This window comes from Rattus norvegicus, chromosome 10 (genome assembly GCF_021556685.1).
Source record: "Rattus norvegicus strain SHRSP/BbbUtx chromosome 10, alternate assembly SHRSP_T2T, whole genome shotgun sequence".
In the NCBI taxonomy this organism is placed as follows: domain Eukaryota; kingdom Metazoa; phylum Chordata; class Mammalia; order Rodentia; family Muridae; genus Rattus; species Rattus norvegicus.
Window position 1 is genome coordinate 45509115 of NC_141543.1, and position 14713 is coordinate 45523827.

General features: G+C 45.0%; 2 protein-coding genes across 5 annotated transcripts in view; one reads left to right on the forward strand and one right to left on the reverse strand.

The window, feature by feature from the left end:
- Positions 1–790: 790 nt before the first annotated feature.
- LOC148002874 (uncharacterized) lies at positions 791–7028 on the reverse strand. 3 transcript variants are annotated; one of them, XR_015631634.1, is made up of 3 exons: positions 5471–5650; positions 5024–5111; positions 791–894 (listed from the first exon to the last, which is right to left on the reverse strand). XR_015631634.1 is itself a non-coding variant. In XM_087574951.1 (2 exons), exons 1-2 carry the CDS (start codon positions 5967–5969, stop codon positions 863–865), a joined length of 531 nt encoding a protein of 176 aa, XP_087431077.1. In that variant the 5' UTR covers positions 5970–7028; the 3' UTR covers positions 791–862. The 3 variants fall into 3 exon arrangements, 1 of the variants encoding a protein (XP_087431077.1); XR_015631635.1 differs by having other exon boundaries at positions 5330–5522; XM_087574951.1 differs by lacking the exon at positions 5024–5111 and having other exon boundaries at positions 5471–7028.
- The window catches only part of G3bp1 (G3BP stress granule assembly factor 1), a 33379-nt gene continuing 24350 nt past the window's right edge, over positions 5685–14713 (forward strand). Inside the window, 1 exon segment of one of the 2 annotated variants that reach the window (NM_133565.1) lies at positions 5685–5755. The gene's annotated coding sequence lies outside the window, so the exon portion shown is untranslated. 2 annotated transcript variants of the gene reach the window in all.

Here is a 14713-nt window from a genome sequence, read left to right on the forward strand (position 1 = left end):
TTGAATATAGAACTTATAAGAAGTTGGTTAACAGAAAAGTCTAAGAATCTAAGACTAGCTGGATGCAACGGGTGGGGATGGCGACACAGGTGTCTATAAACAACCCCTCCCCCTATTCTCTGGAGGCTGAGGCCAGGGAAGTCATGAATTGGAGGCCAGTCTGAACCTTAGGAAAACCTGTCTTAAATAAAATGAACTAAAATAAATGTAAGAACATAATAGCTAGGCATGGTAGTTAACACCGTTAATCTCATCATTTAGAATTGGAAGCAGGGGAAGACAGTGACTGTACACACACACACACACACACACACACATACACACACACACTAAATACAATCTTAAAAAAAAAAAGAATTGGAAGCAGGGGGATTGCTGAAAGTTGAAGGCCAGCCTGGACTACATAATGCCATGTCCCAAGTGCTAACAACCATTCAATCTGATACAAAGCGTGATGGATGTAAGAAGATTCAACTGCCCAGAAGGTTAAGACACGGGTGTCCAAGAGATAGATCCCTCTGCAGAATGTGCCGGAGTTCTGACTGGGAGGCTTCTGGGAAAACATCTGTATCCCTCACAAAGGGAACTGATACCACTCTCTGCCTCCTTGCCCCAACTCCACATAACTTCTAGAGAACAAGGATCTCCCATGACTGCTGTCCATGACAGAAATGTCACAGAGGCTGATGTAAGAGCCACGGAGCCAGTGCTGAGCATCGATGGCCCGAGACTTATTCTGGGGGAAGGGAAGCCACCTTTATTTCACCTCCTGCTGTCAGACTTCCTTTACCTGCCCCTGACATGCCTCACGGAGAGTCCTTGCCTGAAGGATGTAACGGACTTGCTTCTGGCCTTAATGCAGTTAGTGTTGGGATGACACTACACACAGTTTCCCTAAAATTCAAAATAGAACAAATTTGAGTGTGAGAAATTGTCACTTAAAGTTTTGCTAGATTCATTTAGACTGCCTCCCAGAAAAAGGGAAAAGGTTATTCTATCTATCTATCTATCTATCTATCTATCTATCTATCTATCTATCTATCTATCTTCCCATAGGGTTTCTCTGAATAGCTCTGGCTAGCCTGGAAATCAGTCTTTAGATTAGTCTGCCCTGGGACTCAGAGATCTGCCTACCTCTGCCTCCTTGGTGCTAGGATTAAGGCATTTACCACCACCTGAAAGGTTTTAATTTTAAATTTAAAAAATAATTTAAAAATTAGATATTCTTCTTCTCTCTTTTCCCCCTTTTGTCTCCGTCACCCCCTTTGTCCCTTTCCCCCACAATAAACCTCTCTTGTGTGGAAAAAAAATTAAATATTATCGTTACGTATTTCGCATGTCTGAGTTTGCACATTGGCTTACCGTGGCATGTATTTGGAGGTCAGAGGACAGCTTGTATGAGTGGCTTCTTGTGTTTTGCATGCCCGGAATCATTAGACTGTGGAAAGAGGTCTTGTTGCCCTGGTTTATTTTACTATTTTTCTTTTCTTTCATTTAATTAGTTAATTAATTTTTGAGACAAGGTCTTACCATGTACCCTCAAGATGGACTCAAACTCCTAATCCCAGGCCCAAAGTGAAGACACACATCTTTAATCTCATCATGGAGGAGGCAGAGGCAGGCAGATCTCTATGAATTCAACACCAGTGTGGTCTACATATCAGATTCCAAGCCGGCCAAGGCTACATGGTGAGATCTTGTCCCAAAACAACAAAAAGATCTTTATATTATGGGCCCAGGTGACAGCAACAACCTGAGTTCCATCCCCATGCCCCTCACGGTAGGATGAGAGAACAGTTGCTTACTGTCTTGCTGTCCTCTGACCTCAACAGGCCAGCCCATGACATGTGTGCACCCATAAGCTGAGCACAGTGACTCCTACCCCATCATACTAGCAGTCGGAAGGTGGAGACGGGAGAATCAGAAGTTAAAGGCCAGACTGTCTGACCCTGGCTCAAATAAAACAACAAAAAATTAGAACAGAAAAAAACAAACAAAAACCCACAGCGGCAAAAGGTACAGAATGAAAACTAAACCTGTCTTCTCCACTAGGACAAAGTACATCCCACTCTTGGTAATCATTAACTGTTTCTTGTGACTCAGAGTCTTTCTCGCCAGTGCAAGCCCAGTGAGAAGACACACACAGGTGGGCCTGCACAGCCCAGGCTCTTCCGTGTTTCCATGGAAGCTTCTGCTGCATTGCTTTGCCTTATGCTGGGCATGAAGTACCAATTCTCCCTTCCTCTTTGCTCGCTGTCTTTTGAACAGCTCTATACTGATACCTGTAGGCTCATCTTCTGGATGGTTTGGTGACTGTCCCTTAGAATTGTGAAGATTGTGTTATTGTGTCTGTTAGTGTTATTATGTCTGACTCTTCTATGTAGCAGGATGCTTCCTTTTTCTTTTCTCTTTTTTGGATGCAGTCTTCCTACATAGTAGCCTTCTTTTTTTAAAAAATATTTTGGCCTCTCTCTCTCTCTCTCTCTCCCTCTCTCTCTCTCTCTCTCTCTCCTAAAGGTTTATTTATGTGTACACTGTAGCTGTCTTCATGCATACCAGAAGAGGGCACTGGATCCCATTACAGATGGTTGTGAGCCACCATGTGGTTGCTGGGAATTGAACTCAGGACCTCTGGAAGAGCAGTCAGCGCTCTTACCCACTTAGCCATCTCTGCAGCCCCATAGTAGCCTTCTTAAAGTGGTAATCCTGCCTCCACCTCTGGGAGTGGTGGTATCCAGATGTGCAACCAGATACCTATCTGGCTTGGACTTCTGTCACAAAGGGTGCTGCCCTGAATGTTACTGTAGTAAGTAAACCTTTGTTTACAGAGTTTTATGAAATCTATAGAAGACAGTCCCCACCCCCAACCCCACCCCAAGTTCTAACTCCAGTCCCAGGTCTGGAAGACCTCAGGGCCTGTATGCAATCCTTGGCTTTGCAAAATCTTTTCACTCTCACGGAGAAGCCTCTTTGTGCACATAGACTCATGATTTGATCAACACGCTAGAGTAAAAGACTGTGGAGCCCTAAGTGGGATGCCAGTCTCACCTACTTACCCTGAGGGTCAAGGCTCTTGAATAGAATAGAAAGACTGTAAGGGGCAGAGACAGTGGATGATTCAGGACACAACAGGGCATCTGCCCATATGAACCTACAGTGACAGTGACAGCATGCACACAAGACCTGGGGAAAGTCACGCCAGAAAATGCTCCAGCACAAAGTTTCACCCTTAGCTCTGGAGCTATTGGCCACTGGTCACTCGGAGAGGGAAAGTCAGTTTCCCTCAGGTGGATGTCACCAGAGAGACTACTGTGGTCCTATGCCCATGCAAATAAGGGCAGTACTAAATGGACCCAGTGGAAACCCCCATAAAATCGGAGGGAGAGTGAATAGGGTGGTCTTGATAGAAACACTTCACATGCATGTATACAATTCCCAAACAACAAAAAGATATGTATCTTTATGGATTTCTCCCCTTATAAATACATCTTTAAAACATTTTTTAAGGTAGTTTTGGTGGTGCATGATGATTTAATCCTAGCAGAGGCAGAATGAGGAGGATTTTTATGAGTTCCAGGCCAGATGGGACAAATAATATGGAGAGAGAGAGAGAGAGAGAGAGAGAGAGAGAGAGAGAGAGAGAGAGAGGCAAATCTGCCAGGAACACTGGAATTGTAGTAATGAGAATCCTTGTGACAATTTGTCAAAGTTCTCTGAATTAGGTATTTCATTTTTCTTTTTTTTTCCTGCAAAACCTGAGATGAATCTCAAATTTCCTGGTTTACCATCCTCTCAGATGGATGTGGGGCCGCATCTCTTTAATTCCAGCAGTCAAGAGGCAGTGGCAGAGGCAGGGGGAATCTCTATGAGTTAGAGGCCAGTCTGGTCTGCACAGTGAGTACCAGGATAGCCAGGGCTATCTTAATAAACAAACAAAGCCTCTACAGTTCCAAATTAAAGTCCAAATTCCTTGGTTAGGCTAGCGATCCTACCAAGTGATCCTAGAAGGCTGTGTAGGAATGTTAGCCCGGCTTCAGGGCTTGGTGCTTGAAGCCCTAGAAGTGGTTCCCACTGTTAACAGGCACTCTTGACACCTCTGGCTGCTTCAGGGCAGAAGACACAGGGGTGCTGGAGCACTACTGACTTTTCCCTTGTCTCCTTGCTTCCAGAGTTCTAGGTTCCCTGGCTGTCTTTTCCTTCCAGCCTGGGCTGGGCTGGCTGAGTCTTTGCACGAGGGTACTGTCCACATATTCCCTTTTGGAAACTCTCTGTAACACTTTAATGCCTGTATTTCCGTTATTTAGGAAGTTGGGACGGAGGACGGCGAGTTCGAGATCAGCCTAGGCTACATGGTAAATCCAGGTCAGCATAGGTTACAAGGGGGAGCCCTTGGCTCAAAAAGCCCTAAAACAAATTAATGTTTGGCTTGCTTTCATGTCACTTAGGATGGCTTCAGACTTGCTATATAGCTCAGGATGGCCTGAAATTCTCCCCGCCTCCAGGGGACACAGACTAGTTTGTGTTTAGCATTTGGACCACAGCACTTTTAATATAAAATGCTCATGGTGGTTAGAAGGCTCACAGAACCCCCAAGTTGGGGACAGCAGCAGACTGAGATGCTACTTGGACTCTGGCTTATGCGGGAACCAGGCGTGTTTGTCTCGGAGTTGGGTAAATTCTCATTTCAATTTGAAAAGCATGTGACAATGGCTGGAGGTGACGCACCCTATAGCGCACGCAAGCCAGAGGGTGATCAAAGTGGGGATCTCGTCTCTGCAATCGCAACAAGGGAAAACCTTCTGAAAAAGTCCATGGGCCATCCAGGCATGCAAGCTTGGAAGCCACTGGAGGACAAGCGCATCCCCAAACGCCAGCGAGGCTACGCTCTGGGGGTCCCATGACCAAACCAATTTCGCTGTCCTCTGCATTCGTGCTGAGTAATGCTAAGGGTCAGCAGCGCGTGCTCTTCTGAAATGTATGCAGAAAAAGTTTTTATGTGAAGAAAAAACAAAACAAAACAAACCAAAACCAGGGAATTCTGTCACTTAGATCTTGGGTACCAAAGTCGTCAGGGAAGGCGGGAGTGGGGGTCCTCGAGGACAGGATTCGACCTAAGAGGAAGAGAAAGGAAAGGGAACGGAAGATGTAGCTAGCACATCCTCTAACCGCTCCAGAGGGCACGGCGGCCCTGGGGCGGCCTTTGGAGAGGTCCATCCCTCCCTGTCAATCAGCTCCATCCGGTGTTGCGATTGGCTGGGGGGTTCCTTGCTCCCCCGCGCCTACCTCCCAGTTGCATGGGGTTTACTTCCCCAAAGTACACGGGCCCCACCTTGTGGATCAACCGCTCCTGCCTGGACAGTGGGTTTCCGCCCAGAAAAAGAAATGTAAGCCAATGAGAACGGATGCATGCAACTATTGGCTTGTCTTAGTGTCGCTCTCAGTGCATCCCGCCCTCATTTTTGTAACCCACCCAAGTATTGGTGAGATTTCGTGTCCATCTGGGCTCTGGATCTTTCAGTTATAGGCAGATGCGGCAGCCACTCAGGAGCCCGGCCCTTGGACGGAGACGCTGTCCAATCGCAGCCAAGGGGCGCAGCAGCGAGGCGGCCATTGGTCCTTACACACGGCCGGGAGCAGCATGTTCGGCTGAGCGCGACTATATAGCGGGCGGCGGGCACGCGTGCCGCGGCATCGCGCGAGGGACGCCGCCACCTCCTCCCACGCAGCAGCCCTGTCCTCCCGCTCAGCCGCACAGGTACATGGGCCCGCGGGTGGGGCTGATCGGATGCGGGCCGGGCGTGAGCCGAGCTGCGGCCGCGAGCGGAGCGCCCCGGGAGGCCGCGCGGCGCGTCCCCACCCCCACCAACGGCCGGCGCGGCCTCCTGCCTGCGCCTTGGGCCCCGCGCGTGGTCCGCCGCGCCAACGGCGGGCGTCACGCGTCTGGCCGGCCCTGCGTGCTCCACGCGCATTCCCTGGCGCGCGCCGACTTTCCAGGATGATGTAGCTGGGCCTGGACCCTAAGGAAGCCTTCGGATATGGGGATGGGGGTTGGGGGAGCCCAAGCTGAGAGCGTGATCGCGCCTCCCAGGGCTGCAGAGCGGAGGCGCGCGACCCCGGGATCAAGGGCTCAGTGGTGCAGAGACAGCCACGCCAAGACCTGATCTCTCCAAACTCCCCTGTGTTTCCCCTTGCACTATGCCGAGAGTTCCCTTTTTTCCCGCCCTTCCTGGTCACCTGGGTGCGATCAGGTAGGTACAGTGAACTGGAGAACGAGTTGGTACCGAGGCCCTCAGTAGGGAAAGGACAGGCATCTATCTGTGCAGGCAACGTGGCTATGGCACATTATTGGCCACTGAGCTCTTGAACCTGGGCTGGGGTGCAAACTTCAGCATGAGAAGACCGGTGGTGGCATCTGTGCGAACCAGTGGGGGACTCCAGAGAAGGGAGATTACAAGTAGGGTTTTGAATGACAAAGGAGGACTTGGCTTTCTATGCACTTACGAGGATAGATAGATGCGCCTCCAAGTTAGCTTCTGGGGAAAATAGAGAGGAAAATACAGCCAATGTAATGTAATTGAGTGTGTGCCTCTCAGCAGGTCCAAAACGCACCTCGAGGTAATGGGAAATTCCCGCCAGCAGGAAGTCAAACTCTGACATTAGATCTTGACTTTCTAGTCTCCTTTTTAATTTCGAATGCTTTAGTTTTGAATCGGAACAAACTTAGATTAAAAACCTTTGAGAAGATTATAAGTCCAAGGAAGCGAAGAGTTTAAATTCTCACCAGAGTTCAGGTAAAAGTTTGAAATTGGATAGGACCCGAGCGAGCTTCAGCTTAGAGGTGGAGCACTTGGCATGGAATACAGGAAGCCCCAGGTTCAGTCACCAGAGCCACAAAAATAAGTCACATCTGAAATTGCTGGGGAGAGGATGGTGTCCAGTGTCCAATTATTCACTGGGCCACAGTCACTGATTGGGTTTGTTGGTAAGCACAGTAGACAGGTCTCCTACCAAACCATCTATGATCAACTTATTTTAAAAAAAAATTCTTAGTATGGAGCCCTTACTGGCCTGGAACTCAGGAGGATCTCCGAATCCCCTCAGTGCTGGAGTTAAGGTGCATCCCACCAAGTCCAGCTAAATAATTTATTTTAGTACTTATTTGGTTGGATTTCTAGAGTTTGCAAAGCTATTTTCAAGGATTTGTGGTTAACCTATCTTTCTATGTGCTAAGGATCACCTCTACCCCCAGACTAGAAAGCACGTTAGATGGCAGATTTTTCCAACCGAAACAAGACTACAAAATTACAAAAGTTTTAGGACTGGCTCTCAAGGTGCACATCCTTGCAAAAGGTTAAAAATCAAGGAAGTTTAAAGTTGTGCTTCTGTTTTCCAAGTAAATACAAAGTGGCAAAAAAGGACCAAACGCTGTGGGGCTACTGGGCTGCAGCTGAACATAACCAGCTTGCTTCTGAGTATAACATTGTTTCCTTGGAACTAACTGTTCTAAACCTGCAGGAGGGGTAGGCCGGTGTTAGCCATTTGCCCCCTTTTAAAAGAACCTGCGAAGTTTGAGTCAAGGTAGTTTTACTAACTGCTTGAGGTCAAATATATCAAGGTGAAATGCTCTAATTGAAGAGAATGGTTGTTAATCTCATCCCCACTCGTTCAAAAGACCTGTGCTCTTGGCTTCTCAGGCAGGTGGTTAGTAGTTTAGGAATAGGAAATTGACTCCCTAGCTCAGAGTCAGAAAGCAGTGAATTGAAGCAAAGTGACAGAAGCCTTGGCCGCTCCCTTCCAACCTGGTCAGAGGTTACTGCTGGTGGAGGTCAGTCTTTTGGGCTATGATTCTAGCTGAGCACAGGTACCACACTGGGCAGTTTCTTTTGTTTTAACTCACATTCTGGTTTTCAGTTCTCTGCTGTCAGTCCCAGTGCCTGAGCATTAGATTTTGGAAATGTATGTTCTTGACCTGCTTGAAAGCACTTTTTTTTTTAAAATTGTCATATAATGGATTTCCCTGTATCTCTGGATTATGTGGAAAGCATAAGCATAGGTTGACGTCAGGGTTTTTAAGTAGGTTTACAATTGCATATCCCCTTACCCCCTTTTGGAGATAGGATTTTTCTGTGGAACCCTGGCTGCTCTGGAACTCACTCTGTAGATTAGGCTGGCTTTGATCGCAGAAATCTGCCTGTTTCTGCCACCTGAGTACTGTGCCACCAACACCTGGCTATCTATCTATATTTTAACTTTATATTATTTATTTAATGTATATGAGTACACTATCTGTCTTCAGACACAGCAGAAGAGGTCATCAGATCCCATTACAGATGGTTGTGAGCCACCACGTGGCTGCGGAGAATTGAACTCAGGACCTCGGAAGAGCAGTCGGTGCTGTTAACCACTGAGCCATCTCTCTAGCTCTGCATATGAATTAGTCCAAAGCTAGCAGGTTTAATAGAAAACAGAATTTGTAACCCAAACCAAGTTTGGTATTTATTTTTTATTTTATTTTTTGTGTCAATGTTATAAAACTGCCTGGTTACTTTTTTTAAAGTTACAGTGCTGAGCTAGAGTTGTACGCTTTAGAGTTTACATTACCTTGCTGACTTACAGAGGGGGTAACTGGCCGTGTGTGATGGTGCACATCTTTAATTCCAGCACTCTGAGGCAGAGGCAGAAGGATCTCTTGAGTTGCAGGCGCTAACCTTGTCTGTATAGTAAGTTACAGGCCAGTCAGAGCTACACAGTAAGACCCTGTCTCAAAAGAAAGAAATAATATCCCTTTTCCTCTGTAGTTGTTACAGTTAGTGCGGGGAACCTTTGCCCAAGCTCAGGAGAACCTTCGTCCAACCTCAGGAGTTAAATTTAGATTTAGCAGCTGTCACCCCCTTGTAGCTGGTGACTAGTGGCTGTTAGCTAGAAGTATTTACTATTCTCTGTTTAGTCTTTCTTTTCTTTTCTTTCTTTTTTTTTTTTTTAATGTGCAACTTTATTTGGGAAAGCTGAGCTACTAGCCAGGTGAAAGGGTATAGGTCTGTAATGCATGGTTTGCATTATACAGCGGAAAGAAAGCTGCAGCCCTGGAAGGAAGGCTTTGCAGTGCTGTTCTTCAGTGTGTCTAGGTGTAAAGGCAGAGAGCCGTGTGTTTCGGCTGGTCACTAAGGGGTTACTTTGCTGTGACAGACTGAAACCAGGACCCAATATGGACTCTTAACCCACAATCCTAGGGACTTCTAGTGTTTTTAAAATGGTCTCAGGGTTATCTTGGGCTGTATACGGAGTTGAGGCCAGCCTGAGTTATGTGAGACTTCATCTTACAAAGAAAACCCTGGCATGTCCACCTGTGCGCCGTGGGATCTCAGGAGCTGGAGTTACTACTGGGAGTTAAGTGTAAGGTGCCTTTCCCTCTCAGTCTTTCTCTTTTGTGGTGTTTGGAATCAAACCAGAACCAGGACCCTGTGCACTCTGGGCTAATGCTCTGCCCTTGAGTTACATCCCTACACTTTGGGGTGTTGCTGTCCAGCACAGGCTGCCTGGGCTCCTGAGGTTGGGATTAAGGTGTGGGCTGGGTTAAGGTAGTTTTCTGCTAACTTTGGAATGGGCGGGGGCTACTCTGGGAGAAAAAAGTTGTCCAGCGTACTGATATTTGTAATTTTTTTCTTCCCAGAAGAGTTAGTATTTGATATAGTTTTAGATTTATGGAAGACTTGTAACACAGATCTGCTTACCTCATCCTATGTAGTCCATGTGTATTTATCAAAACAAATTGGTAAACCCTGTTGACATAGGCTTTATTTTGGTTTCCTCAGGTGCTTCTGCAAACATACTTTCTGTTTCAGGATCCACTCCAAAGTCTTCTTGTCTCCTTAGTCTCTCATCTGTGAGTTTCTGGTCTCTGTCCTTCATGACCTTGACACTTAGGATCTCATTCAGGTTTGTCTTACCGCTGGATTGCATTTATGGTTCTGTGGGAGGACCACAGAGGTCTGCACCACAATCTCCTATGCATCCATGGCACTGCTGGGGATCGTGAAGTGGCAGTGTTTAAGTCCAACCATACCCAAGGGAGGGGAAATGAGACTATCTCCTTTAGGAGGGAGAATCTGAGTTTGTAGGCATGTATATTAAAGTTGCTAACATTTATGGGGTTTCATGAGGAACTCTGACCATGTAGACCAGGCTATTCTTGAACTCAGAGATCTATTTGCCTCTGCCTTAATTCTAGAATTAAAGGCAAAGACTTCTGTAACCATGTTATTTATGGATCTATTTTGAGATAGGGTCTCTTATAACCTAGTCTGACTTCTACTGCTTGGTTCTTCTGCCTCTGCCTCCAGGTGACACATTCCTGATTTTGAAGACTGTTTGGAACCTATGATCTCTTAAAAAAGAACTTATTTATTTATATGAACACTGTACCTGTTTTCAGACACAATCAAAGAGAGCATTGGATCCCATTACAAATGGTTGTCAGTCACCATGTGGTTGCTGGGGATTGAACTAAGGACCTCTGGAAGAGCAGCCAATGCTCTTCACTGCTGAGCCACCTCTCCAGGCACCCCCCCAGCTCCATGATTTTTTGTATTTTACCACGGCTTTTTTTTTTTAAGATTTATTTTATTTATTATATATATAAGTACACTGTAGCTGTCTTCAGATACACCAGAAGGGGGCATCAGATCCCATTACAGATGGTTGTGAGCCACCATGTGGTTGCTGGGAATTGAACTCATGACCTCTGGAAGAGCAGTCGGGTGCTCTTAACCACTGAGCCATCTCTCCAGCCGATTTTTTGTAATAGTCTGATTTTCCTAAAGCTTTTCTACTTAATTTTAGAGTTTATATTTCCTTATCTACTACTTTTTTTTGTTTGTTTGTTTGTTTTGAGACAGGATTTCTCTTGTCTCCTAGACTAGCCTTGAACTTGATCTGCCTCAATCTCCAGAAATGCTGGGATTCCAGTAGACCCAGTACCCCTTGATAATTCAGTGATTTGATTTTTATCATTGGGACCTTATGGTATTAATTTCTGTTCTTTGAGTTATGCCCAGTATTAACCAATTTTTAATGATTTGTATGTTAATGTTTTGTTAGTATAATCACTCTGTCCCCTTCTCCTTTCCTCTTTGTGGTACTGGGCAGTAAACCTAGGGTCTTGGACATGATAGGCCAGCACTGTGCACCTTGTTCTTAGGCCTCTCTACCTTTTATTTGAGCTTCTTGCCCTGGATGGTCTTCAACTCTGGAGCTGAGGCAGGCTTTGAACTTGTAGTCTTCCAAGTAACTGGACTCATGCCTGAGGCTTAACTGCTTCTTTGTTGTTACTTAAGTATTTTCTTCCTTGCATTAATTAATGGGGTGTTTTGCCTGGCCTAACTTAAAATTAGCCTTTCACCGGAGAGAATTTTGGAAGGATTGTGGCAGGTAGTGAGTCCAAAGGATTTAGGTGACTGGTGGACACATTGTCTCATCTAGTATTGGTGCTGTACTTGCCTCTGAAGAGATTGACAACAAAGTTACAAGCAACAAAGTAACTCTGTCCTGGAAAGACATTGTTTCAGTTCCCAGAGTCTTATTTCAAACATTAAAATACAATGTATTAACCTTCAAACACAGATAACTAATTTATATTCTCAGTGTCGAGTGTTTTTTGTTTTGGTGCTCTTGATACATTTGTAAAATAGTTAAAATGACACTTTGTCACTACTCAGAGAATAATTAATAGTTCGCATTGCTTTTAAAAATTTCCTTTCTGAGAAGAGCAGACTCCAGCAAGTTCAATTCTGATGTCCATGCATGGGTGCTTATGTGTGTACATGCATGCATAGTAAATAAATATTAAAAGATTATAAACCTGACTTAGTGGTGTACACCTTTATTCCTAGCAGTCAGGAGACAGGCAGTAGATACCTCAATTCTACATCAGCCTGCTCTATGTGGTAAATTGCAGCCAGGTCTACAGGGTGAGATCTTTAAAAAAAAAAAAAGTCAGGGTTAGGGGTGCGTAAAGACTAATTTTCCCATGTAGATTCCCACTCCCTTCTGACTTTTCATGTTTTTTCAGGTTATTTTATTAGTGTAGGGGAAGTTTAAGGATGGCTTTATCAGGATCTGATGGGAAAGGTAATACATACATTTAAAGGGGTGGTCTGATGTTTTTGCTCATGTAGTTATCACCACAATCAAGATAGTGAACTGTTTACCCCCACAAAAGTATTCCCAGTACCCCAGGCTTCCCTCCTAGGTAAGGAAGCTGAGCCAGCAGGTTCAAGTTTAGCCTAGGTAATTTAGTGAGATCCTGGCCGGAGGAAAGAAACGCCTGCCTCGAATTCACTAAGTTCAAACCAAGCACTGGGGAAAAAAGAATCCTTGGTTAAGGATTCTTCTGTTGGGTAGTTTGTCTTTGGAAGTTGGCTTCTGTTTGCTGATTTGGTTTGATCTATTTCAAGATTAAGGGGTAGGTGAACTAATGCATACACACAGAGGCCACAAGATCATGAGAACCCTTGATGCTGGAGTTAAAGTCAGCTATGAGCTATCCCGTGCTGTTGGGATCTAAGTGAGCAGTAAGTGTTCTTGATCACAGAACCGCCTCCCAACCTGCCCTTTGAGTTTGAATTGTATTACTTTTTTAAAAATTGTTTTTAAATTTTTTATTTATATAAGTACACTGTAACTGTCTTCAGACACACCAGAAGAGGGCATCAGATCTCATTACAGATGGTTGTGAGCCACCATGTGGTTGCTGGGAATTGAACTCAGGACCTCTGGAAGAGCAGCCGGTGCTCTTAACTGTTGAGCCATCTCTCCAGCCTTGTATTATCCTTTCTTAAAGAATGAGGTATGCTTACTTGTGTTTGTACTATCCTTTGGGATTAGTCATAAGTATGTGGATGTGTTTTTTGTAATGTGGGGAATTTAGTGCAGGGCCCTGTTCATGCTAGTTAGACACTGTGTTCCTGAGTCAGAACAGAACAGTGTCCTGATGAGTCACTTCCAAGGACCCCTTTGTCTATTTCATAGCTAGCCTGTTAAGAGCTCATTTGCATTTGTGTTTATTAAGACTACCTGTCTGCCTTTAGTTTGTAGGTATTGAAAATGCACTGAGACATTTTCCTCACTACTATGCTTTTTAAAACAGTTGACCTGTTTTATTAAAATTGCTTCTTAGATCTCTGTCTGGGTGGTTTCAGATTCATTGTGTAGCTCGGGCTGGGTTTCACTCAGAACTGGGATTACAATTGTGACTGTCTACACCTGGATTTCTGTGCTGACTCCTGATTACTATACAGAGTATGACTCTTAGATGGGTAAACCAGGTCTTATACCCCATTATGTGGTGCAGTCAGTGTTGGTTTTCAGTCTTGGGAGTGATGCCTTTAAGGGCTTTATTTTTCTTTAGTTTTCAGTCCTTTAAATGTGCATGTGGTCACCTCACAGATGCCTGCAGTATAAGCAAGAGCTCAGCCAGTTTCTCCTGAGGTTACCAATCTTACAGTTCACAGACAAGGCAGCAGTAGGTTATTCTTTCCAGGCTGTCCTCGTAGTCCAGCCCACCCTTGCTCTTGTTCCTGATTGCCTGAGAAGAGATAGTTTTAATGTTTTGTTTGTTGTCTGTGTGGTACTTCCTGGGAATTGTTAGTTTTGCTTTGATTATGTGCCCTGTTTGCATTCTAGGCAAATGCTCTCAAAAATCCCGAGCTGGGCTTTTTTCTTTTTTTCTTTTTTTTTTTTTTTTTTTTTTTTTTTTTGTAATTTTCGTTCTTTGGTGCTGGGAACTGAGCACAGGTCCTCGTTCATGCCAAGCATGTTCCTCAATGCTGTCCACTGTGGATAGTAGTAACTTCTTATATTCTATTGTTTGAAACTTAGAACTGTCACTTAAAGTGAGCTGTTGACATGCTAGTTTTTGTTCTGTTGGAAAGAGTAAGCAGAACTGTTGAAACTTTGGCAGTGGTGTGGTTGGCTTTCATTGGTCCCCAAGTGTCAGCAACTGGAGTGGACAGGGCTGGTTGTCTAGACTTAAGGGGAGACTCTTACTTGGCATTGTCCATTCCATAGCAAAGACGCTATGAGATTGAGCAACCTGAGGTCAAGTGAGAAGTTTTGAAAATTTATGTAGAAGTTTGCAAGCCAGTCAGTCCAGCCAATAAGAAATATAGGGATAGGAGTGTGTGTGTGTGTGTGTGTGTGTGTGTGTGTGTGTGTGTGTGTGTGTGTGAGGCTGACTCCAGGTCAGGTAGGTGAGCACTCTACTGACTCCCACCCCTGCAGTCCTGTGTGTTATTTCTTCATGCAGAATATTTTGATTAGTTTCCCCTCCCCCAACCCCTCCCAGATCTTCTTTACTTTCCCACACATCCACATTCACACCCCTTCTTTTTCTTGCATTAGAGTGCAAACAGGCATCTAATAGGAGTAAAGTAGAATAAGGTAAAGTAAAAACAAACACCAGAATAGGACAGCAATCAAACTGGAAAGAAAGCAGCCAAAAGCACAGGAAACACAGGCACTGAGACACACACACACACAAACACACACACACACACACACACACACACACACACACACACACACACACACAAAACCCAAAAACAGAATTGGAGACCATCATATATAAACAAAATATCTGTGGACGGTTTTAAAAAAATTGCCCAAACCATTGTGAAACAAACCAACACAAAACACCCTCCGAAAATCCCACTGAGTT